General features: G+C 42.5%; 1 protein-coding gene across 4 annotated transcripts in view; it reads right to left on the bottom strand.

The window, feature by feature from the left end:
• The window catches only part of clstn1 (calsyntenin 1), an 81,000-nt gene extending 57,919 nt beyond the window's left edge, over positions 1-23,081 (bottom strand). For 3 of the 4 annotated variants that reach the window (XM_041846335.2, XM_045207114.1, XM_045207116.1), the window contains exon 1: positions 22,755-23,080. In XM_041846335.2, coding sequence (XP_041702269.1) covers positions 22,755-22,836 — 82 coding nt within the window. In that variant the 5' untranslated portion in view covers positions 22,837-23,080. Of the gene's footprint in view, positions 1-22,754 lie in introns of all 4 variants that reach the window. The other variant, XM_045207115.1, reaches the window with a different exon arrangement.
• Between the last annotated feature and the right edge of the window lie 757 nt (positions 23,082-23,838).

Raw genomic sequence — 23,838 nt, 5'->3', positions numbered from 1 at the left:
TGATCTGACAGGAAGACTGCAAAATAAGGAACTCAACAAATGTTGAACTAAAGTTCAAGTGTCCTGACCTACAGTGAGGGAAAAAAGTATTTGATCCCCTGCTGATTTAGTAAGTTTGCCCACTGACAAAGAAATGATCAGTCTATAATTTTAATGGTAGGTTTATTTGAAGAGTGAGAGACAGAATAACAAAAAAATCCAGAAAAACGCATGTCAAAAATGTTATAAATTGATTTGCATTTTAATGAGGGAAATAAGTATTTGACCAACTCTCAATCAGAAAGATTTCTGGCTCCCAGGTGTCTTTTATACAGGTAACGAGCTGAGATTAGGAGCACACTCTTAAAGGGAGTGCTCCTACTCTCAGCTTGTTACCTGTATAAAAGACCCCTGTCCACAGATGCAATCAATCAATCAATCAGATTCCAAACTCTCCACCATGGCCAAGACCAAAGAGCTCTCCAAGGATGTCAGGTACAAGATTGTAGACCTACACAAGGCTGGAATGGGCTACAAGACCATCGCCAAGCAGCTTAGTGAGAAAGTGACAACAGTTGGTGTGATTATTCGCAAATGGAAGAAATACAAAATAACTGTCAATCTCCCTCGGCCTGGGGCTCCATGCAAGATCTCACCTCATGGAGTTGCAATGATCATGAGAACGGTGAGGAATCAGCCCAGAACTACACAGGAGGATCTTGTCAATGATCTCAAGGCAGCTGGGACCATAGTCACCAAGAAAACAATTGGTAACACACTACGCCGTGAACGACTGAAATCCTGCAGCGCCCGCAAGGTCCCCCTGCTCAAGAAAGCACATATACATGCCCGTCTGAAGTTTGCCAATGAACATCTGAATGATTCAGAGGAGAACTCAACTCGCCGTGTTTGGAGGAGGAGGAATGCTGCCTATGACCCCAAGAACACCATCCCCACCGTCAAACATGGAGGTGGAAACATTATGCTTTGGGGGTGTTTTCTGCTAAGGGGACAGGACAACTTCACCGCATCAAAGGGACGATGGACGGGGCCATGTACCGTCAAATCTTGGGTGAGAACCTCCTTCCCTCAGCCAGGGCATTGAAAATGGGTCATGGCTGGGTATTCCAGCATGACAATGACCCAAAACACACGGCCAAGGCATCAAAGGAGTGGCTCAAGAAGAAGCACATTAAGGTCCTGGAGTGGCCTAGCCAGTCTCCAGACCTTAATCCCATAGAAAATATGTGGAGGGAGCTGAAGGTTCGAGTTGCCAAACGTCAGCCTCGAAACCTTAATGACTTGGAGAAGATCTGCAAAGAGGAGTGGGACAAAATCCCTCCTGAGATGTGTGCAAACCTGGTGGCCAACTACAAGAAACGTCTGACCTCTGTGATTGCCAACAAGGGTTTTGCCACCAAGTACTAAGTCATGTTTTGCAGAGGGGTCAAATACTTATTTCCCTCATTAAAATGCAAATCAGTTTATAAAATTTCTGACATGCGTTTTTCTGGATTTCTTTGTTGTTATTCTATCTCTCACTGTTCAAATAAACCTACCATTAAAATTATAGACTGATCATGTCTTTGTCAGTGGGCAAACGTACAAAATCAGCAGGGGATCAAATACTTTTTTCCCTCACTGTAAGAATGACCCGGTCTTGTTGTGGCTACATTCTGTGTATAGTAACAGCTTAATCAAAAGTACCAAATCATAGGTTGCCCATAACATATAAACAAACCAAACACTATGCTTCTTTTCAAGGTAGTTCAAAGTAGCAGTGTATCTATGCCTAGTGAAAATGTGCCTACCTACATTTTGCATGTGGCCTAGACTGGCAAATCCCATTACCCATCTAAAATGTAACACAATTTAGCTTTTACATTTTCTTCTGTGCAAACATTTGGTTGCGCATAGTAATTGGTGGAATGGGAAACAACCATTACATTTTTCTATTACTAACAACTCACCCTCAAGGAACTCATATTGTAAAGAGCTGAGAGACAACAAAAATATGTCTTCCCTTTATATAACACATAAAAAATATCAAATTACATGACGCCCGGCTCTTGGTGATGTATATTCTTTACATTCTTCCATACAATTTTAGGGTTATAAATTCCTGTGGTATTTGTTTGTTATGTCACCCCACCAAATCATTGGAGAACGAGCTATTCAACCTTAGGCACCTGAATGAGACCGCACTGAAATACTGAATGGTGTCCTGTTCAAGAGATACATGCTTTTGTCCATGTAGTGTATGTTGAACATCTCATTCCAAAATCATGGCAATTAATATGGAGTTGGTCCCCCCCTTTGCTGCTATAACAGCTTCCACTCTTCTGGGAAGGCTTTTCACTAGATGTTGGAACATTGCTGCAGGTACTAGCTTCCATTCAGCCACAAGAGCATTAGTGAGGTCGGGCCCTGATGTTGGGAGATTAGGCCTGTCTCACAGTCGGCTTTCCAATTCATCCCAAAGATGTTCGATGGGGTTGATGTTAACCCGTCTCCTCCCCTTCATCTACACTGATTGAAGTGGATTTAACAAGTGACATCAGTAAGGGATCACAGCTTTCACCTGGATTCACCTGGTCAGTCTATGTCATGGAAAGAGCAGGTGTTCTTAATGTTTTGTATCCTCAATGTGTAATCTAAATATATGGCTCAGGGAGACCTAATGGGGTTTTTAAAGGCTGGCAGTGCTGGGCTCTTTCTGTGAATCAGAATGGATGGAGCTCTGAAATCGCCTTAACAGCATGTCTCACATGACCTGAAGTGTGGTGGTTGTCTATAGACAGATTGCAAGACCAGACTACCTAGATAAGCTGCTTTAGTCTCCACAGAATCACAACCCAACAGAGGGATAAGTTAGGTCACATGTGGGCATGCTGCTCAACCACACCATAATTTGGAACAGCCTAACTTTTGGGCGTCCTAACTAGATGGGATAGCCTTATATTTGTTTTATATCACAGCACTACGCCATTATTTCTAGTATGTGAAGCACTACTGTTATCAAATGCATTATAGATGTCTTGTGTAAACAACTATAGTGTTTATTCTATGGAAACTTAGTGGGTAAATGTATTTTTCACTTCATGTAACATAATTTCACTTCATTAGCTGGTCCAGAATGTTCAAACCAGCAAGCAATCTACCCTATTTGCCAGCCCACTGGTACAGACACCGCAGAACATGGTCATTCACGAGCTAACCATCTCTGGCAGTGTTACTGAACCTTGTATCAAGTTGCTCTGCAATGTGTGAGAGACATGAGTCATACATGTGAAAGGGGCGTGTGGTGACTTACAGTGAGATGAGATAGTAATTGCCTGAATAAAGAACAATAAAATACTAATTGAGCATTGCTCACAATCCATCCTGCAGCTAGATGGGAGTAAAAAGAGATGTTATATTCAGAAGGAGTTGTTAGTTACTCTTGCAGCCGAGAGTGAGAAGGTCAAAGGAGACTCTTTCCCAACTAAACAAGTGGCAACCTAAAATGTGGAAACGGGCCATGACTCCCCAAGCTACAGTGCCTTGCAAAAGTATTCATCCCCCCTTGGCGTTTTTCCTATTTGTTGCATTACAACCTGTAATTTCAATTGATTTTTATTTGGATTTCATGTAATGGACAAAAACAAAATAGTCCAAATTGGTGAAGTGAAATGAAAAAAAAAACTTATTTCAAAAAAAATCTACAAAATAAATAATGGAAAAGTGGTGCGTGCATATGTATTCACCCCCTTTGCTATGAAGCCCCTAAATAAAATCTGGTGCAACCAATTACCTTCAGAAGTCACATAATTAGTTAAATAAAGTCCACCTGTGTGCAATCTAAGTGTCACATGATCTCAGTATATATATACACCAGTTCTGAAAGGCCCCAGAGTCTGCAACACCACTAAGCAAGGGGCACCACCAAGCAAGCGGCACCATGAAGACCAAGGAGCTCTCCAAACAATTGAGCTTTCCAAACAAATTGAGCTTTTTGGCTATCAAGGAAAATGTCTGACGCAAACCCAACACCTCTCATCACCCTGAGAACACCATCCCCACAGTGAAGCATGGTGGTGGCAGCATCATGCTGTGGGGATGTTTTTCCCCATCGGCAGGGACTGGGAAACTGGTCAGAATTGAAGGAATGATGGATGGCGCTAAATACAGGGAAATTCTTGAGGGAAACCTGTTTCAGTCTTCCAGAGATTTGAGACTGGGACAAAGGTTCACCTTCCAGCAAGACAATGACCCTAAGCATACTGCTAAAGCAACACTCGAGTGGTTTAAGGGGAAACATTTAAATGTCTTGGAATGGCCTAGTCAAAGCCCAGACCTCAATCCAATTGAGAATCTGTGGTATGACTTAGATTGCTGTACACCAGCGGAACCCATCCAACTTGAAGGAGCTGGAGCAGTTTTGCCTTGAAGAATGGGCAAATCCCAGTGGCTAAATGTGCCAAGCTTATAGAGACATACCCCAATAGACTTGCAGCTGTAATTGCTGCAAAAGGTGGCTCTACAAAGTATTGACTTTTGGGGGGTGAAAGTATGCACGCTTAAGTTCTATTTTTTTGTCTTATTTCTTATTTGTCTCACAAAAAAAAGAAATGTGCATCTTCAAAGTGGTAGGCATGTTGTGTAAATCAAATGATACAAACCCCCAAAAATCAATTTTAATTCCAGGTTGTAAGGCAACAAAATAGGAAAAATAGGAAAAATGCCAAGGGGGGTGAATACTTTCGCAAGCCACTGTATGTCATTGAAAACTAGTTTCAATCACACACACACGCACGCACACACACCCCCATCTTCTATAAAATGTGCTTAAGCTAAAACGATCCCATTTAAAGTGTGAAATTCAACACATCGTTTAGAGTGCGCCGTGTGAAATTGATGTTGAGCCCCTTAAGACAGCTTTATCATCCGCTCACAGTTAAAATGGCACTCCTTTTCACCTTATTTATCACCTAATTTACTTAACAAAAGGCACATCCAGGTATGACATGACATGGCACATGTGGGGGATGGGCCTTTACTCTTCCTCCTCCATTGTTCGTGCAAGCAAGGGGGGGAGGTCGATGACATCACATTAGACCATCAGACCAACTCCTTGAATGGCCTACTCCTTGAAGTTTGCATTTGTCTTAAAAACGTAATTTAATTGAAAACTTTTTTTCCCGCTTAAAGGGGGGCTGAACTGACTGATTTAGCCTCGGTTTCCTTCCTCCTTATTAGGAAATGCGACAGAGAATGAGATTTGGGTCTTGGGGGCGTGCTTTGATGTGGGCGTCTCTTGTGTTCGCACATGGGAAGCGTTTGCACATTCACTCTGACAAAACAGTACACAGTTCACCCTTCTAGATAACTTGAAACAGTCTAACCAGGTAATGTGTCTGAAAGTAGCCTAGGCTAGCAAGCCAGACAACTTCTTTCGCCAATTAGCTTCATCCCACTGGTGTGCGACTGTGGCAAAGTTGGATAGACTTTGGATAGCCCATCCTATTTACACTTTTGACACTAGAATAAATGTTTCAGACCCATATCGATGTCACATAGGCCGTTTTCAACCAGAGATGTTGGCTTTTCGTTTCAGCTGCGCTTTAAGTGTGTGTAAATTACTGTATACTTGGGATATTGTTTTAAAAAAAGGAAACATTTTAAAATCGCAGGAGTGTTTAAATCTGTTGTGCAGTGGCTGCGAAGATTGATGCCACGTGACAGCAAGAACAACATCCAAATTGAGCCCCAATTTGCACAAATGAGGCAGTTATTTCACTTCCTGACATTAGCTACTAATTGGACCATTTCAAATTATTTGTGCCTGCAAGTGCTAATGGTTTGTTATTACCACAGAGTTTTCAAACCCAGTTCCAACTGGCCAATACTTCCGGGAAAGCCTTGCGAGGCAGCCTCGACAGACCAGAGTGGGGTTTTGGGTTTGGAAAATCAAATGGAAGTTTGATTAACCTATTTTTGTTTTTTACTAACAACTAAGGAATAAATTGTTAATAAAAAACAAAAATAGGTTAATTTCAACTTCGGTACTTTCTACAGACAGCTAACCGGTTAAAGCAGATCACAAGACCGCTCTGATACTCTGGAGTGTGGAAAGAAAGCCTATTGCATTTTTATTCAGATATGAGTTGATAAGGACAAATATATAAGTGAATTGAAACAGGATTTTATTGAGCTGATCTACACCCTGAAAGGCTCTGAAAAGCCACCGATTATCTCTGGCCCCGTGCCGTTGCTGGGTAGCGGCTGCGAAAGGTTGAGTAGCCTCTTAGCACTTCAAATCTGGCTTAAAGAGTACTGCCACGCTTTTGGCTTAACTTTTATTGACAATTTCAACACTTTTTGGAAACAAAAGATGCTCTACAGAGATGATGGACTCCATCTAGGAGCCTGGACCCTCTCTTGATATTTCAAGGCCGCAGTAAGATATTGACTCATAGACAGACCCAGCCCCGCTCAGGTAATACCTCCCATCCTTCCTAAGCGTTGACGTCGTACTGTTGTCTATACCAGCCTTTCTCAAAACTTTGTTGTGCCAGGGACCAGCAAGGCATGGCCTTCCTCTGGGGACCGCTTTGGTAAGAAATATATACATTTTCTTTATAAAAACATTTTCTTTCATTGATTCTTTTACTTTACACTAAATTAATGAATCATTTATTTACTTTGCTTCGTTCATGGTTTGTCTGTCTATCTGTTTGCCTGCCTGCCTGCCTGTCTGTCTGTGTTGTACTCATGGGCAGTGTCTCTCTCTGTGCTTTCTTCATGGGCTGTCTTCAAGGGCTGTCTAGTTTGTCTGTCTGTATGGGCTGTCTTCAGGGGCTGTCTGTCTATAAATGACAAAACAAAAACATAATTTAGTCATATCACATTACCTGGGCTGTCAATAAAAACAATGTAACAACAATCTTTATAAACAAATAATAGTACAAGATGTTTGACTCACCTAATCATTGAGACGGGTGTGCCTGTCTCTGACACCAACAGGTCAAACCTCGGACAGAAGGAGGAGGGACACTCAAGGTGTTTTTAATAGCCAGTGTGCAGCAATACTTAGATTTTGTTGAAGCAAGAGAGGAGAAGCCGGTCTCACATAAGTAGGTAGAATGAAAGGGGATGAACGTCTTCACTGCCATCTCACTGAGTAGCAGGTATTCTCCACTGCTGAACAGCCAGAATGTGGAAAGGCATCTCATTAAAACGAGCGCGCAAGCCTTGGTCACAGGTAGCTCCAATAGTTTATCCTCAAGAACCAGTGACAAGATGTGAGTCTCTTCAGTGCTGGTGGATGGATTACACATCCACTGCTTTCCCGAGCGTGGATCACATTGTGAAGGGAAGTAATCCTCAAATTTGAGCAGAGTTTGGCTCAGATATAACCCCATCAATTTACGCATGTGATCCTTGTCTACATCACCCACGTCAGCCAGAGTTAAGAAAAGGGGGAACATATCGAAAATGCCTCTATGAACCAATTTTATTATGCAGAATCAACTAATTTGAAGGGGTGTCCACATACTCTTGTTTTTTTGTTTGTGTATGTATACACACACATACATACACACACACACACACACACACACACACACACACATACAGTGCATTCGAAAAGTATACAGACCCCTTGACTTTTTCCACATTTTGTTACGTTACAGCCTTATTCTAAAATTGATTAAATTGTTTTTTCCTCTCATCAATCTACAAACAATATCCCATAATGACAAAGCAAAAACAGGTTTTCAGAATTTTTTTGCAAATTTATAAGAAATAAAAAACTGAAATATCACATTTACATAAGCACTCAGACCCTTTACGCAGTACTTTGTTGAAGCACCTTTGGCAGCGATTATAGCCTCGAGTCTTCTTGGGTATGACGCTACAAGCTTGGCACAAATGTATTTGGGGAGTTTCTCCCATTCTTCTCTGCAGATCCTCTCAAACTCTGTCAGGTTGGAATGGGAGTGTCGCTGCACAGCTATTTTCAGGTCTCACCAGAGATATTCGATCGGGTTCAAGTCCGGGCTCTGGCTGGGCCACTCAAGGACATTCAGAGACTTGTCCCGAAGCCACTCCTGCATTGTCTTGGCTGTGTGCTTAGGGTCGTTGTCCTGTTGGAAGGTGAACCTTCGCCCCAGTCTGAGATCCTTAGCACCCTGGAGCAGGTTTTCATCAAGGATCTCTCTGTACTTTGCTCCATTGATCTTTCCAGCAATCCTGACTAGTCTCCCAGTCCCTGCCGCTGAAAAACATCCCCACAGTATGATGCTGCCACCACCATGCTTCACCGTAGGGATGGAGCCAGGTTTCCTCCAGACGTGACGCTTGGCATTCAGGCCAAAGAGTTCAATCTTGGTTTCATCAGACCAGAGAATCTTGTTTCTTATGGTCTGAGAGTCCTTTAAGTGCCTTTTGGCAAACTCCAAGCGAGCTGTCGTGTGCCTTTCACTGAGGAGTGGCTTCTGTCTGGTCACTCTACCATAAAGGCCTGATCGGTGGAGTGCTGCAGAGATGGTTGTCCTTCTTCAAGGTTCTCCCATCTCCACAGAGGCACTCCGAAGCTCTGTCAGAGTGATCATCGGGTTCTTGGTCACCTCCCTGACCAAGGCCCTTCTCCCCCGATTTCTCAGTTTGGCTGGGCGCCCAGCTCTAGGAAGAGCCTTTGTAGTTTCATACTTCTTCCATTTAAGAATGATGGAGGCCACTGTGTTCTTGGGGACCTTCAATGCTGCAGACATTTTTTGGTCCTCTACCCCAGATCTGTGCCTCGACACAATCCTGTCTCGGAGCACTACGGACAATTCCTTCGACTTCATGGCTTGGTTTTTGCTCTGACATGCACTGTCAACTATGGGACCTTATATAGACAGGTGTGTGCCTTTCCAAATCATGTCCAATCAATTGAATTTACCACAGGTGGACTCCAATCAAGTTTTAGAAACATCTCAAGGATGATCAATGGAAACAGGAGTCAATGGAGCTCAATTTCTAGTCTCATAGCAAAGGGTCTGAATACTTATGTTGTCACGGTCGTTGAGAGACGGGTCAGACCAAGGTGCAGCGTGGTATGCGTACATGTTTATTAGAACAAATAAAAACACTCAACAGAAACAACAAAAGCAACGTAACGTGAAGCTCACAATGGCTACACACAAACAAGCCAAACCAGAGTCAAGATCCCACAACTAAGGTAGGCAACCAGGCTACCTAAGTATGATCCCCAATCAGAGACAACGAGCGACAGCTGCCTCTGATTGGGAATCACACCCGGCCAAAACTAGACATACACATACTAGATCTCCAACATAGAATATAACCACATAGATCTCAAACTGAAACTCACACCCTGACCCAACCAACAAGAGTTCTCTAGGTCAGGGCGTGACATATGTAAATAAGGTATTTCTGTTTTTTTATATAAAATTGGGAAAACAATTCTAAAAACCTGTTCTCTTTGTCATTATGGTATATCGTGTGTAGATTGATGAGGACATTTTTTATTTAATCCATTTTAGATTCAGGCTGTAACGTAACAAAATGTGGAAAACGTCAAGGGGTCTCAATACTTTCCAAATGCACTGTGTGTATATCAAGTTGAAACACCTACTCATTCAATGGTTTTTCTTTATTTTTACTATTTTCTACATTGTAGAATAATAGTGAAGACAAAAAAGATGAAATAACACATATGGAATCATGTAGTAACCAAAAAAGTGTTAAACAAATTCACTTTTAAGAAGGCACACCTGTTAATTTAAATGCATTCCAGGTGACTACCTCATGAAGCTGGTTGAGAGAATGCCAAAAGTGTGCAAAGCTGTCATCAAGGCCAAGGGTGGCTATTTGAAGAATCTCAAATATAAAATATATTTTGATTTGTTTAACACTTTTTTGGTTAATACATAATTCCATATGTGTTATTTCATAGTTGCTGTCTTCACTATTATTCTATAATGTACTAAATAAAGAAAAACCCTTGAATGAGTAGGTGTGTCCAAACTTGACTGGTAGTATATATATATATATATATATATATATATATATATATATATATATATATATATATATATATACACACACACACACTAGCTTCCTCCTCTGAGGAGCCTCCACTGGTATAAAAGCTTTAACACATGATCTACTCAGCATTTTTCTAAATCTGCTGTCCCCAAAAAAATACTGAGCACTAGCAGACCCCATGACCAAAACAAATTGTCTTACTGTTAGTCAGACTTCTCTAAGTGCTTTGCAAGACATAGACAATGCAACTGAGGCTAATTAACTCCAACTAATGGGTCTAGGCCCTAATCATGGAGCCAGACAGATAAGATAATAAAATGGGGGTAGGGAGATGTGGATGGCTTAGAATAATGTGTATGATGTGCATGTGTAGGGGTTAACTATCTCGAAGCCAAGAGCGAGGAGGAATTCAGATCCCAAACGGCTTGATGTGGCCCACTGTCTCACAAAGACAAATGCATTTGCTTGCTTCAGCATTCCAGTGCACACTGGAGCACAACGTATTTGCCCTAGAAAGCATTTCACTGCACCTTCGATAACATCTGAAAATCTGTGTACGCGACCAATAAACTTTGATTTTAAAATAGCACAGTCACTTCCAGACAAGGCAATAACAGTGGGACAACAGTCCACTAACCCTAGAGCATTCTGTGAGCAAATGCGGGCTTGTCCCTGTGGACATAGAGGGCCCTTAGGATGAATCCACTTTAAAGCCCCCCCAGCCCACCACTAACTCACCTGTTATGTGTGATATCAACAATATGTAAAGCCTGCAGTGGACATACACACTTGCATGTGCAGTGCACAGGACACTGTACTGTACCTGGTATGCAATCCTGTTACCCATCATGTACAGTAAACCTACAGACATCTAGGCCTAATCCTATAATGGGATGCTCCTGGGCTAATCTCAATTGGTCTTCTTGCGATTTCTTGCATCCTATCTCCTCGGCTCCTACCCAACCATATTGGAGGAGAAGGTCCCTCGCCTAATGCGTTCTTCTCCAATGTGTTTTTAGAAGGAGTCGAGGAGAGATGAGGTGAGATTATGCGAGGAATCAAGGAGAGATGAATTGACAAAGAGCCCTGCTTCATTCACTCACAAGTTCAGCGACTAGCAAGACCCCTAAATAAAGGAGTGAAGGCTCTACGCTAGGGAGCTGAGGCCTTTCCCTTCCTATGCAGGTTTCATTGTGTGTTCTGACAAGTAATGTTCTCTCTAAACTGCGCACATCCTCCAGGACTGTCGCGCAGAAGAAATGCCATGCCGCGCAGAGAAGCAAGAGATTGAACTTCACTGAGTTCACCCCATTAGTTTGCACTATATAGATCAAAGTTTTTTCTGTGATCGAATCAACATTATATCAGCCCCTTTTCAATGCAACAAACCAAAACAAATCTAACTTTGTAAGATTGAGTCTGTGATATTGTTGTAGCGCAATGAAGTAGAATTCTATTGGCGGGGGTAGCCCATGAGCGGTCTTTCAATCACCTGCGAGTGAATGCGCTTTGCAGATTAGTTCAGATCAGAGCGCAGAGCCGCGTGTGCACATTTGTTGATATTCTTTGCTAATTAGCGAGTTATTAGCCCAGTTATAGATAAGTATAGGTCAGCAATGTGGAGTTAAGTTTTTAAAAGTCTCATGCAATGTAGGCCTGCATTGAACACCACATATAGGCTACTGTCGGCTATATCATAGAAATCAAAAGCTATTTCCATGTGAAAATGTTATGGGATTTGTTCCATTGGTTTTGTTGGTAGGCCTACATTATGCTCAAATAGCCACAATAGCTTATTGGCTACTGTCTAAACCTTTTTCATGTCGAGTGCCAATTTATCTTACCATTTCTGCCGATCTGCATGCCAGTTATGATTTTCATATGCACATTTTCATGGAACAGTTTAATTTATAATAAGGTATTCGTATCCCAAAATCATTGTCATGTGGTTAATCTAAATTGTACCTAAATTGAAATGAAAAATTATACAAATCTCAAAGTAACTTCTATTGCCAACTATGTAAAAATAGCCTACATAAAGCCAACAAATAAAAACATTGTAGCCTGATAATATCCTGATAAAATATCCTTGGGCCTCCCGAGTGGCGCAGCGGTCTAAGTCACTGCATCGCAGTGCTAGAGGCATCACTACAGACCCCGGTTCGATCCCATGCTGTGTTGCAGCCGGCCGCGACTGGGAGACCCATGAGGCGGCGCACAATTGGCCCAGAGTCTTCCGGGTTAGGGGAGGGTTAGGCTGGCCGAGATGTCCTTGTCCCATTGCATTCTAGCGACTCCTTGTGGCGGGCCGGGCGCATGCATGCTGACTTGGGTTGCCAGTTGTACGGTGTATCCTCTGACACATGGCTATCAACCTTCGCCTCTCCCGAGTCTATACACAGTACCAGTCAAGGTTTCCACTAGATGTTGGAACCTTGCTGCAGGGACTTGCTTCCATTCAGCCACCAGAACATTAGTGAGGTCAGGCGATTAGGCCTGGGTCGCAGTTGGCGTTCCAATTCATCCCAAAAGTGTTCGATTGGGTTGAGGTCAGGGCTTTGTGCAGGCCAATCAAGTTCTTCCATACTGATCTCGACAAATCATTTCTGTATGGACCTCGCTTTGTGTATGAGGGCATTGTCATGCTGAAACAGGAAAGAGCCTTCCCCAAACTGTTGCCACTATGTTGGAAGCACAAAATAGTATAGAATGTATGTATGCTGCAGCGTTAAGATTTCCCTTCACTGGCACTAAGGGGCCTAGCCTGAACCATGAAAAACAGCCCCAGACCATTATTCCTCCCCCACCAAACTTGGCACTATGCATTCGGGCAGGTAGCATTCTTCTGGTATCCGCCAAACCAGATTCGTCCATCAGACTGCCAGATGGTGTAGAATGATTCATCACTCCAGAGAACGCATTTCCACTGCTCCAGAGTCCAATGGCGGCAAGCTTTACACCACTCCAGCTAACGCTTGGCATTGCGCATGGTGATCTTATGCTTGTGTGCGGCTGCTCGGCCATGGAAACCAATTTCATGAAGCTCCCGACGAACAGTTCTTGTGCTGATGTTGCTTCCAGAGGCAGTTTGGAACTCGGTAGTGAGTGTCGCAACCGAGGACAGGTGATTTTTACACGCTGCGCGCTTCAGCACTCGGCGGTCCCATTCTGTGAGCTTGCGTGGCCTACCACTTCACGGCTGAGGCGTTGTTGCTCTTAGACGTTTCCACTTCACAATAACAGCACTTATAGTTGACCGGGGCAGCTCTAGCAGGGCAGAAATCTGACGAACTGACTTGTTGGAAAGGTGGCGCCATTCTACTGCCAATGTCTATGGAGATTGCATGGCAGTGTGCTCATTTTTATAAACTTATCAGCAGCGGGTGTAGCTGAAATAGCAGAGTCCACTAATTTGAAGGGGTGTCCAACCAGAGCATTCTTCTAGGCGGAAGCAGGTCACAGACCTCGCAAGTCTTTGTCAAGCAACATAGTTCTCAGCACATTTGTTACAACCATGCTGACAATCACACAGTTTGTTTAGAATGAGTGCTACTGTTTTTACAGTAAAATGATAGCTTCTGATCCTATGGTATGATAACATTGGGGAAAATGGCATCAGTTGCTGCTCCAAATGTGTATACAGGTAGTAGTTCCCAATACAGAAGTACTGTACAAAAAGAGGCAGGGCAGTAAAATGTAGGCTACTCAAAAGGACCACAACAAACCACAGACCTGTTAAGCAGCATTCTCTTTATTGAAAAGATCCCAGTATGGTTTGACCTCTTAACTGTGCTCAAATACTTCCTGTGAGAATTACAGGCCCACAATAGGCCCTGGTAATCCCGCATTACAATGGGACGCCCACACACACTACACAAAGTAGTATCCCCATGCTAGCTACCACTGTGACATCTCTACCTCTAAACAGGGAGCTGATGCACTCCCATTATCTCCCTGTCTCACTGCTGAAGCGCTCTGCTCTGCACGTGTCCATTAGCCTATTGTCCATAGCCTTTACTATTGGCCCAGCAACAGGCCTAAGCAGATAAAATAACGCTGGGCCACCGCGGGCTAAGAGGAGAAGTACAGCACTGTGCTCCTGACTGCGGCATCACCATATCAGATGATCAATCTGTGATGATCAGATTAACTCATATCAGATGGTAATGGGAGCCTCAGTGGTTGTTGTGTACTAATGAAACAGGCAGGAGTTGAATTAGGCTGTTGTAGTTGTTGGTGGAGCTATACAGTGCATGCTGCAATCTAATGGCTAACAGATTTTATTTTTCCCCATCTAAAAGGAAATGGAGTTCCATTGCATTCCAGCTCAATTGAAACCAACAGCTCTCCCCACAACTTTAGAACACTCCACGGTATTTGACTCAAGTGGTTCTATAAACACTGTATGTGTTGAACGCTTATAGAGATGATGCAATCAGGTGCATGTTCAGAAAAACAAAACACATAACCCCCTTTGCACCAGCCCTGACTCCTGTGTGTGTTGCTTCAAAGACTAAAGGCGTCTGCATGCTTCCCAGCCAAAACAGTTTGTGCATATATTATGATGTTTTGGACTTCGGCAAGGTTTTTTTTCGGCGGTTCGGGCACACATTTTTTTCTCTCAAGGCAAGCGGAAGTCGGTAGTCAAAGTCTACGCCGCATCGTTGCCAATTGGTCAACAGTAGGCATTCTTCAATGAAGTGCCTGTAGTCATTCAACGAGAAGACGACTTGTCCTCATGCACATTGTTTCACTTGAGAATTCTGCACCAAACATCCTAGTCAGATGCAAAATTGCGCGACTTTAGATCTCCTCCGCAAAAAAATCTAAAAGAATGACACTTGAGTTATCATAGATTAATTATGACTATTTTTAGGGACTGGCTACGACGTCTCAAAATGGACAAAAAGTACTATTGCCGCTTTTTTCTTGTTTTTCATGCGAAGGTATTTTAAGGGAGTATGCGAGCACACTCGTTCGGTTCACCAAACTGAAGCATGCTGACGCCTTTAGTGTTATGTCTAAGGTAAAATGATCTAGTGGAAACACCAGTCAGACAAGGTTGACAAAACGTGATGGTATTCGATTAATCCAAATTCAAGTCGAGGCATGACTTAACCTACAACACGGAGGAGTGGTGGACCTTTGAATTCTATTGACATGGGGTAATCAATGGACTCAATCTGTCCACAGTCCAAAACATTGGGGGCACACTTCTGTGTTTGCTGTGCTTATTGACAGAAGCCGCCTCCGCCACAGAGCGTGAACTGTTCTGGGGAAGCCGTCGTAGTCTTCACTAGAGCCCTCTGGGCAAACCCAGGCCTCAGGGCCCCACTCCCTAAATATCCCTGCTCACACAAAACACAGGAGAGCCTCTCATCAAGCACCCTAACCAGGCAACAACGTTTGTTTGTCCACCGAGCAATCACAATCACCCCCCCATCCCTCCACCAATCAACCCTACCACCATCCACCGCTACAACAAGGCCATTATTCTCTGAGAAGGTGGGTGGTGGAGGGTGGGGGCATTGAGGGCTTGAATGTAACTCAATCACCTCTCTGTGAGAAAGAGAGACACACAAGAGACCATGCAGTGAGAGTGAGGGAGTGAAAGTTTGCAGGAGTCTGCAGTCATGTGCAGGGACTGGGGCGGAGGCCGGTGAGACCTGTGGATGTGTGACTGCAGCAGGTAAATGGGTTCTCTGGTTACCCGTTTCCCAGGACGGCTTCTGGTATTCATGTGTTCAAACACAAAGCTCCAGAGGGCTATATTTCTCCCTAGTAACAAAGAAGCTCTGGGAAGGGCGAGAGATGCCACACCAGATAAGGCAGTGCCTCTGCTTTATGGCTCAAATTACAACCAAACACCTCTGCTTATGTTACAAGGGCCACAAATGGCAACTTGTGGTTTCACCATTACCAAGCACTGTAAATGTTTCATCATTAGGACACTGTTAAGGATTGTTAGTGACAAGATCAGGAGGCGTCATTTTTTCTTTTCATTACGGTCAATATATTTGACGCCTTAGGCTTTCCATTCAGCAATTCATTCTGAAAATCCATTGATTATATTCTTCAATACCATAGCTTTCATAGGAGTTTCTGTTGGCTTGTTTTATTCCAAAACCCTACATTTCCTGTACTGTTCACCATGATCAAATGTCATGCTGATGTAGCCTAAAAGTGTTGTAACTGAACCGAAATTTCTTGAACGCACCATCTGCAATTTCAACAGCCTGATCCTGTCACTTCGTTTGGAAAGCTGAGGGATGGGAATGGGGAAATGTAAACACTCACATTTGTAGACAAAGCTACAGATTGTGACTTTACCATGGCAAATAAATTATTTGAATGAAATCTAAATTTCATACATTCCCAGACTGCCATATTTATGTTAATCTATGCATCAGCTGTTCCGCTGTATGTTCTGTGAATGTAGACACAACAACACGGCCAGCTGACCGAGTGTGACGAAGAATGATTTAATATTCACAATTGAATGACCCATTCTTAACAGGTCACTGACTCGATTCAGCTGCCAAAGGGACCAGTCGAAAGAAAGTCACCACCAGGCCTACTTAAAGCTGGTTGTCACTGGTTGTCTTTTTCTCTGGCAAAAAAATGGCACACTGAAGAAAATCGAAATGCTCAAACTATGCACTTTCTGAAGATGATCTCATTCGCGTATTCTTGGGGGGCTTTTAACAGTGACCGCATTGTGACGTTCCAATTCCAACTCTGGGCCCAAAAGCTCTTTGTTCCACTGTGAATTCTATGAATAAATGAGGCAACGATTCAAGAGTTAACTTTGAGACAGGGGCCTCATTATATGGCAAGAATAGTTTTGCAGGAAGGGGGTGAGAAATCCATTCAAGGCATTATCATTATCTTACGGAAAAAAGGCTAATGTTTTGTTGTGATCTGAGGGAGATAGGTGATATTCCTGTGAGGGAAATCACAGGAATTGGTGAGTAGTGACCATATTCGATACACCATCTGTATAGCCTACATACAATGAACATGCACTTTAAACTGTAGGCTAATACAGGGCTTCTTCCAGCAATGTAGTTTGATAATAGATGGCTTTACAAGAAATTGTGTCACGGGGATAGATGTTTGAAGAAAATCACAAAATATACCAAACAAAATCACTTGGTGGTAGGTGGCATTTTCTTCACCAGTTCCCAGCTGAAAGCAATGACATTCAACGAACCTTACAGCCTAGGCCTAGTACAGGAACAAAGAGCTGTGCTCATTAATAGAGTAGAATAACAGTAAATATCTCTCTCCTTTATATTTCATATTTGACCTATAATGCCATCGATACCAGCCAAATTTGGTTTGCTAGGAAAACAAACCTGTAATCCTGGTTTCAGTGCTGAACAATGGTACGCAACTAAATGTAACAATATCATAGGGGGGAAATGTGGGTATTGTTATCTATACGAGTATCCACAAAATGTTTAGTTTACGACAACAGATTCCTGGTGTATCATGCATTCATTCGTCACAGACTTTTTTGCTTACTATTTTGTGATAAGAAGACCACTACTATTAGCACACTTAGACCATGCGGGCTAACCGGCCTTGGTGTTTAAAACAACCTGTGGCCTCTGAGGTGCACCTGTCCACCGATTTCAAACACAACTTCAAAAAATATAGAAAATGCATTTTAAGGGTTTGCATTTGTCACGTTTACAAAACATGGAATTTGTCTTCACTCTTACCCTTTGTAATCAAACCAACCTTCTGTATCAGTGCTAGGTCTGTAGACTACAATCCACAGGCATCAATAAGTTAAAACAACATGTCTCCCTAATGAATGGCAGGCAAAGCAAGTAGCAGGCCTGGGAACACTCGCACATGATCTTTAATATAATAATGATATGTGCATTTGTTAACTCCACTGAACAGAAAGCTGGGAACCCAATTTGTTAATTGGATGATGAATGAGCTGCCGAGATATCCTAGCAGCCGGCCTTCTTTGTCTGTGTATAGAGGCTGAGGCCCATGCATCATCATGCAGAGCTCTGCTCAGGCAGGCCAAGCATTTGACTGGGAGGCATATGGGGAGCGATTGGCTGGATACACTTTGTGTGGTAACATCAGAAAGCTAGAAAACATCCCACAGTATGAATGTGCCATTATCAATCATAATCTAAACCCATCCAAGCAGGATTCATTCCAATCATGTAAGTGTACAACTCCTTCAATAAACTATGTTTCTCCCCGTGAGTCAAATGATTGAGGAAAGACCAGTGCCTCAGAAATTTGAACAGAGTATATTTTTGCGGAAGAGGCACATGTTGTCCCCCAGGCTGACAGACTGGCTATGCTTGGCTTATGCAAACGTAATTTTGGCCACTTAAAATAAGGATGCGCCTAAAATTAGGATAGACCAAGAGATGCTTGCAGATAGAGTGGTGTCTGGGCCCCTATTCAATAACAGCCTGAGTAGGAGTGCTGATGTAGGATCAGGTTCCCCCTGTCCATATAATCTTAGGAATGATGACCTTAAAAGCCAGTACTTTGTGTTCTCTTTGCATACAGTAGTGACACGTTTGAATGTGTGAACCTACTTTATTAATAACATAACTGGTTACTAGGAGACAGTACCAGGCCTGCCATCATTGGATCTCTACGCTTGCCATATCATGCCAATGCATCATACCCATACACTCTGAGGATATTTATATAAGTCAAGAAAGGACCTTCCAGTGGACACAATAGAAACACCTTTGAAACAACACAGTGTTAAAAACACAAATCTATTGATTGAATGAGCAATGCGAATTGTTTAAATGGTCTTTTCACACAAGCATGCAACAGAACACAATTATTGTTGATGCATTGCATCGAGGCAATTGACCTTTAGACAAAGAGAAGCTCACAGCAAGATGTGGATTTCACAGGTCGCTTTCCTGATAAGAGCTGGGAAGTAGGCAGGTGCACTATCCAAACACAGAATGCCAAAAGAGAGTCATACACTGCCTGGTACTGGGCTGAAGGTCCTCTATAGGCTAACGTTACAGTGGCTTGCGAAAGTATTCACCACCCTTGGCATTTTTCCTATTTTGTTGCCTTACAACCTGGAATTAAAATTGATTTTGGGGGGGGTTGTATCATTTGATTTATACAACATGCCTACTACTTTGAAGATGCAAAATATTTTTTCTGGTGAAACAAACAAGAAATAAGACAAAAAAACTGAAAACTTGAGCGTGCAAAACTATTCACCCCCCAAAAGTAAATACTTTGTAGAGCCACCTTTTGCAGCAATTACAGCTGCAAGTCTCTTGGGGTATGTCTCTATAAGCTTGGCACATTTAGCCACTGGGATTTGCCCATTCTTCAAGGCAAAACTGCTCCAGCTCCTTCAAGTTGGATGGGTTCCGCTGGTGTACAGCAATCTTTAAGTCATACCACAGATTCTCAATTGGATTGAGGTCTGGGCTTTGACTAGGCCATTCCAAGATATTTAAATGTTTCCCCTTAAACCACTCGAGTGTTGCTTTAGCAGTATGCTTAGGGTCATTGTCCTGCTGGAAGGTGAACCTCTGTCCCAGTCTCAAATCTCTGGAAGACTGAAACTGGTTTCCCCTCAAGAATTTCCCTGTAAATCAAATCAAATGTTATTTGTCACATACACGTGTTTATCAGATGTTGTAGCGGGTGTAGCGAAATGCTTGTGAATTATGTGTATTTAGCGCCATCCATCATTCCTTCAATTCTGACCAGTTTCCCAGTCCCTACCGATGAAAAACATCCCTACAGCATGATGCTGCCACCACCATGCTTCACCCTGGGGATGGTGTTCTCGGGGTGATGAGAGATGTTGGGTTTGCGCCAGACATAGCATTTTCCTTGATGGCCAAAAAGCTCAATTTTAGTCTCATCTGACAAGAGTACCTTCTTCCATATGTTTGGGGAGTCTCCCACATGGCTTTTGGCGAACACCAAACATGTTTGCTTATTTTTTTCTTTAAGCAATGGCTTTTTTCTGGCCACTCTTCAGTAAAGCCCAGCTCTGTGGAGTGTATGGTTTAAAGTGGTCCTATGGACAGTTACTCCAATCTCCGCTGTGGAGCTTTGCAGCTCCTTCAGGGTTATCTTTGGTCTCTTTGTTGCCTCTCTGATTAATGCCCTCCTTGCCTGGTCCGTGAGTTTTGGTGGGCGGCCCTCTCTTGGCTGGTTTGTGGTGGTGCCATATTCTTTCAATTTTTTAATAATGGATTTAAAATGGTGCTCCGTGGGATGTTCAAAGTGCCTGATATTTTTTTTTATAACCCAACCCTGATCTGTACTTCTCCACAACTTTGTCCCTGAACTGTTTGGAGAGCTCCTTGGTCTTCATGGTGTCACTTGCTTGGTGGTGCCCCTTGCTTAGTGGTGTTGCAGACTCTGGGGCCTTTCAGAACAGGTGTATATATACACTGAGATCATGTGACACTTAGATTGCACACAGGTGGACTTTATTTAACTAATTATGTGACTTCTGAAGGTAATTGGTTGCACCAGATCTTATTTAGGGGCTTCATAGCATATGCACGCACCACTTTTCCATTATTTATTTTTTGAAACAAGTTATTTTTTTCATTTCACTTCACCACTTTGGACTATTTTGTGTGTCCATTACATGAAATCCAAATAAAAATCAATTTAAATTACAGGTTGTAATGCAAAAAAATAGGAAAAACGCCAAGGGGGATGTATACTTTTGCAAGGCACTTGACCTTAATCCATACAGCATAATCCAAAGAAACATTTTTTATCAGTATTTACAATGATGACATAGGCTAATCAATCAATAATCATGGAAGAAAAAGCATAGCCTACCTTTTGTATTTTCTAATTGTAAATTGTAAAGCACAAACTAGCCTTTAGCTAAATGTATCCATTATTGTCTCAAATACTGAATAGGCTACTCCGTTATTTGCATGGTATTCAAATCATGTCTAGACTGTGTAATTAAATTACTTAGTCACCACATGGATAGGCTACAATTTGATGCAATCACGGAAAAGGACGTTATTGCTTTTCAATGGTGGCCTCTTGTCATGCATCCTCAGCTACCTGACATGGCAACACAGTTATCACAAAGAACAAGAGTCGCTGGTGGAGCCTTCACTATACGACATCTTCGGATCTTAAATTGATATGACCCTTGCTAAAAGAATGAAGACGAATATGAACGTTTTCCTATTACTCAGAGCCTGTCGTTTTGAGCTTGAAAATGGGTGTGCCGTGGGAAAAAATGATACATTTCCATCTCCAGTGTTGCGCCTAACAGCGCATGTTGTGTACTGTTCTGATGCGCACGTGCCTTAACATGAAAAGTAGGCTACATTTGGAGCGTTCACATTGAGAGGTCACTGGAAAAAGGTCGATATGTAGCCTATACATTGATACTGAGAGGTCTTCATCTTTCAATATTGAACTACTGGAGCGACGTGGACTGCCCTGCAGCAAAGGCATTCAGTGTTGGCAAACTATTTCTTCTTGTGTCTAATCCATCCATCATATCTTTGGCATTTCAGTGAGGACCGCTGATGCACCTGCAGCATTGTACTATTAGTATAATAGGGATTTTGCTAAGCCTGTGATGATAACACATTCATTTTTAAACCCAGCTACAAATGGTGCTTGTGAGGAGGATCTGCAATGCGTAGTTAACAAGCAACGATCAGACTTTGTGCGCCTGCAGCGTAGATAAACTATTAGGCTACCGAATCAAATAAATCTGTCTGGTTAAATAAAATTAAATAGGCCTAACAATGTGTTTGAAGCATTTAAACAAGCACTTAAATTCAGGGCTTTGGGGTAAAGTAGATTTAAAAAAAACATTATCCATGTTACACAAGTGCTACGTAGCCTTCTGCACCCGGTTTCCCAAAAGCATTTTAAGGCTAAGTTCACGATGAATTTAGCCTTAAGATGCTTTTGTGAAACCGGGCCCTGAACAATAAAAACAGGTGAAAGAAGCAGACAAGGGGAAGCCTCTAGAGCAGGGTTCTTCAATCCTGGTCCTGGAGGGCCGAAACACCTCTGTTTTTTATTTCTACCTGGTAGTTAATTGCACTCACCTGGTTTTCCCAGGTCTGAATTAGCCCCTGATTAGAAGGAGAGGATGAAAAACAGAAGTGTTTCGGCCCTCCAGGACCAGGATTGAAGAACCCTGCTCTAGAGGATAACCATAGTATGGTCTCTGATAAGTTTTTAAAAAACATTTTTAGTTATGGGCTATATGAAATGTAATGCCAAAGTGTGTGTTTGCAAATTGAATTGTTTTTATGCAGATAAGCCTACAATGGCTGGGCACCCAAAATAGCATTGATGTCAGGCAGAGGGGGAAAACAACCTCGTTCATCCATACAGATATAATGCCCCCTCATGATTTCATGATACTAATTGAAATTACAGTGACGATACTAAATGGAAACAATTTAAGTTGGTTTTGATTGCATTTTTGATCAAATAGCTACAGTGTCGCGTGATGCATTGACACAGACGAAAAGCCTACTTTGTAGTGAGCGACATCCATCCGCTATGGCAATCAGTAGGTTGACCAGATACATCCTTTAGGAATGCCATATCATCTGAGTTTTTAATTGTAGCCTTTTATAGTAAACAATGTGTAGGCAAGACAGAGCATTGGCCTTAATTTTCCTTACATGGAAGGAGTTCGTTCGCCCGAACATATAGACAGACAATACAGAGATAAACCCTCGTCTTTGGCTTACCTTTAGCTGCCTCCACCGCACATAATAGTCCGAGGACCAATCCGACAACGGATGCAAAATGTTTATACCTTCTGATCTGCATCCCAAATTCGATTGACAACAAGGGACAATAAAAACAACCTTCTTATATCCTCGCCTATAATAAAATATATAGCTCTCTCAAGAAAAACAATTTCAGAAGATGTATTCGGCAACCGTGATACTCCTAAAATGGCCGCCCCCAGCGCCGCTTTGCTATTCCCTTCTATCACCGCTCGCTCTCTCTTGCAGTTTTGCAGCCATATCCAACTGGACCGATGGCTAGTGACGTCAATACTGTTGTTGTGGGAGTGCTCGCAGCTAGTTTAGCTCAGACAGAGGGCGAGGGCCAAATGACTTCTATTGGTAGGATGAGTGACACCCAGGCTGGTGACACAGTCATGACTAGGACCACAGCGAGGAGGGGATGCATTGTTGGGAATGATATGCTTGTTTTTTTTTATTAGGCCTACAATAAGACTTGCTTATAGCCTAGTTCCTAATCAATCAATCAAATGTATTTATAAAGCCCTTTTTTACATCAGCAGGTCACAAAATGCTTACACAGAAACCCAGCCTAAAACCCCAAATGGCAAGCAATGCAGATGTAGAAGCAATGTTCTAGGAAGCTCTAATGTTTATGATAAATCAAATGAAACAACTGAATAGGGCAGCTGTTACAATATCTGTGTAAGTAAAGCAGGCCTAAATAAATACACACACACACCTGTCTTCACTAATGATTTACTGAGAGGCCATATTCCTTCTCATAACCTTTCTTTTACCTTTGTGTTCAACCTTTGATGTTTTGTTCGCTTCAGAACACAGCAGGTGAACACATCTATCAGCAGGATCTGGCCCAATATCCTTTGTTCATGTTACTAATACAGACCAATACAAAGATGGTTTTCTATTTGAGTTTCCCCCACTATAGAAAGAAAGAGAGAGAGAGAGCTGACTCTCACACTGCACAACCTTCATCAAAGACACAACATTGATCCATTTCATCCAGGAGCCAACTAGGGATGCATCACAAATGGCACTCTATTCCCATTATAGTGCATTA

This window comes from Coregonus clupeaformis, chromosome 24 (genome assembly GCF_020615455.1).
Source record: "Coregonus clupeaformis isolate EN_2021a chromosome 24, ASM2061545v1, whole genome shotgun sequence".
Lineage (NCBI taxonomy): Eukaryota > Metazoa > Chordata > Actinopteri > Salmoniformes > Salmonidae > Coregonus > Coregonus clupeaformis.
This window is presented reverse-complemented; position numbering and strand designations above follow the sequence as displayed.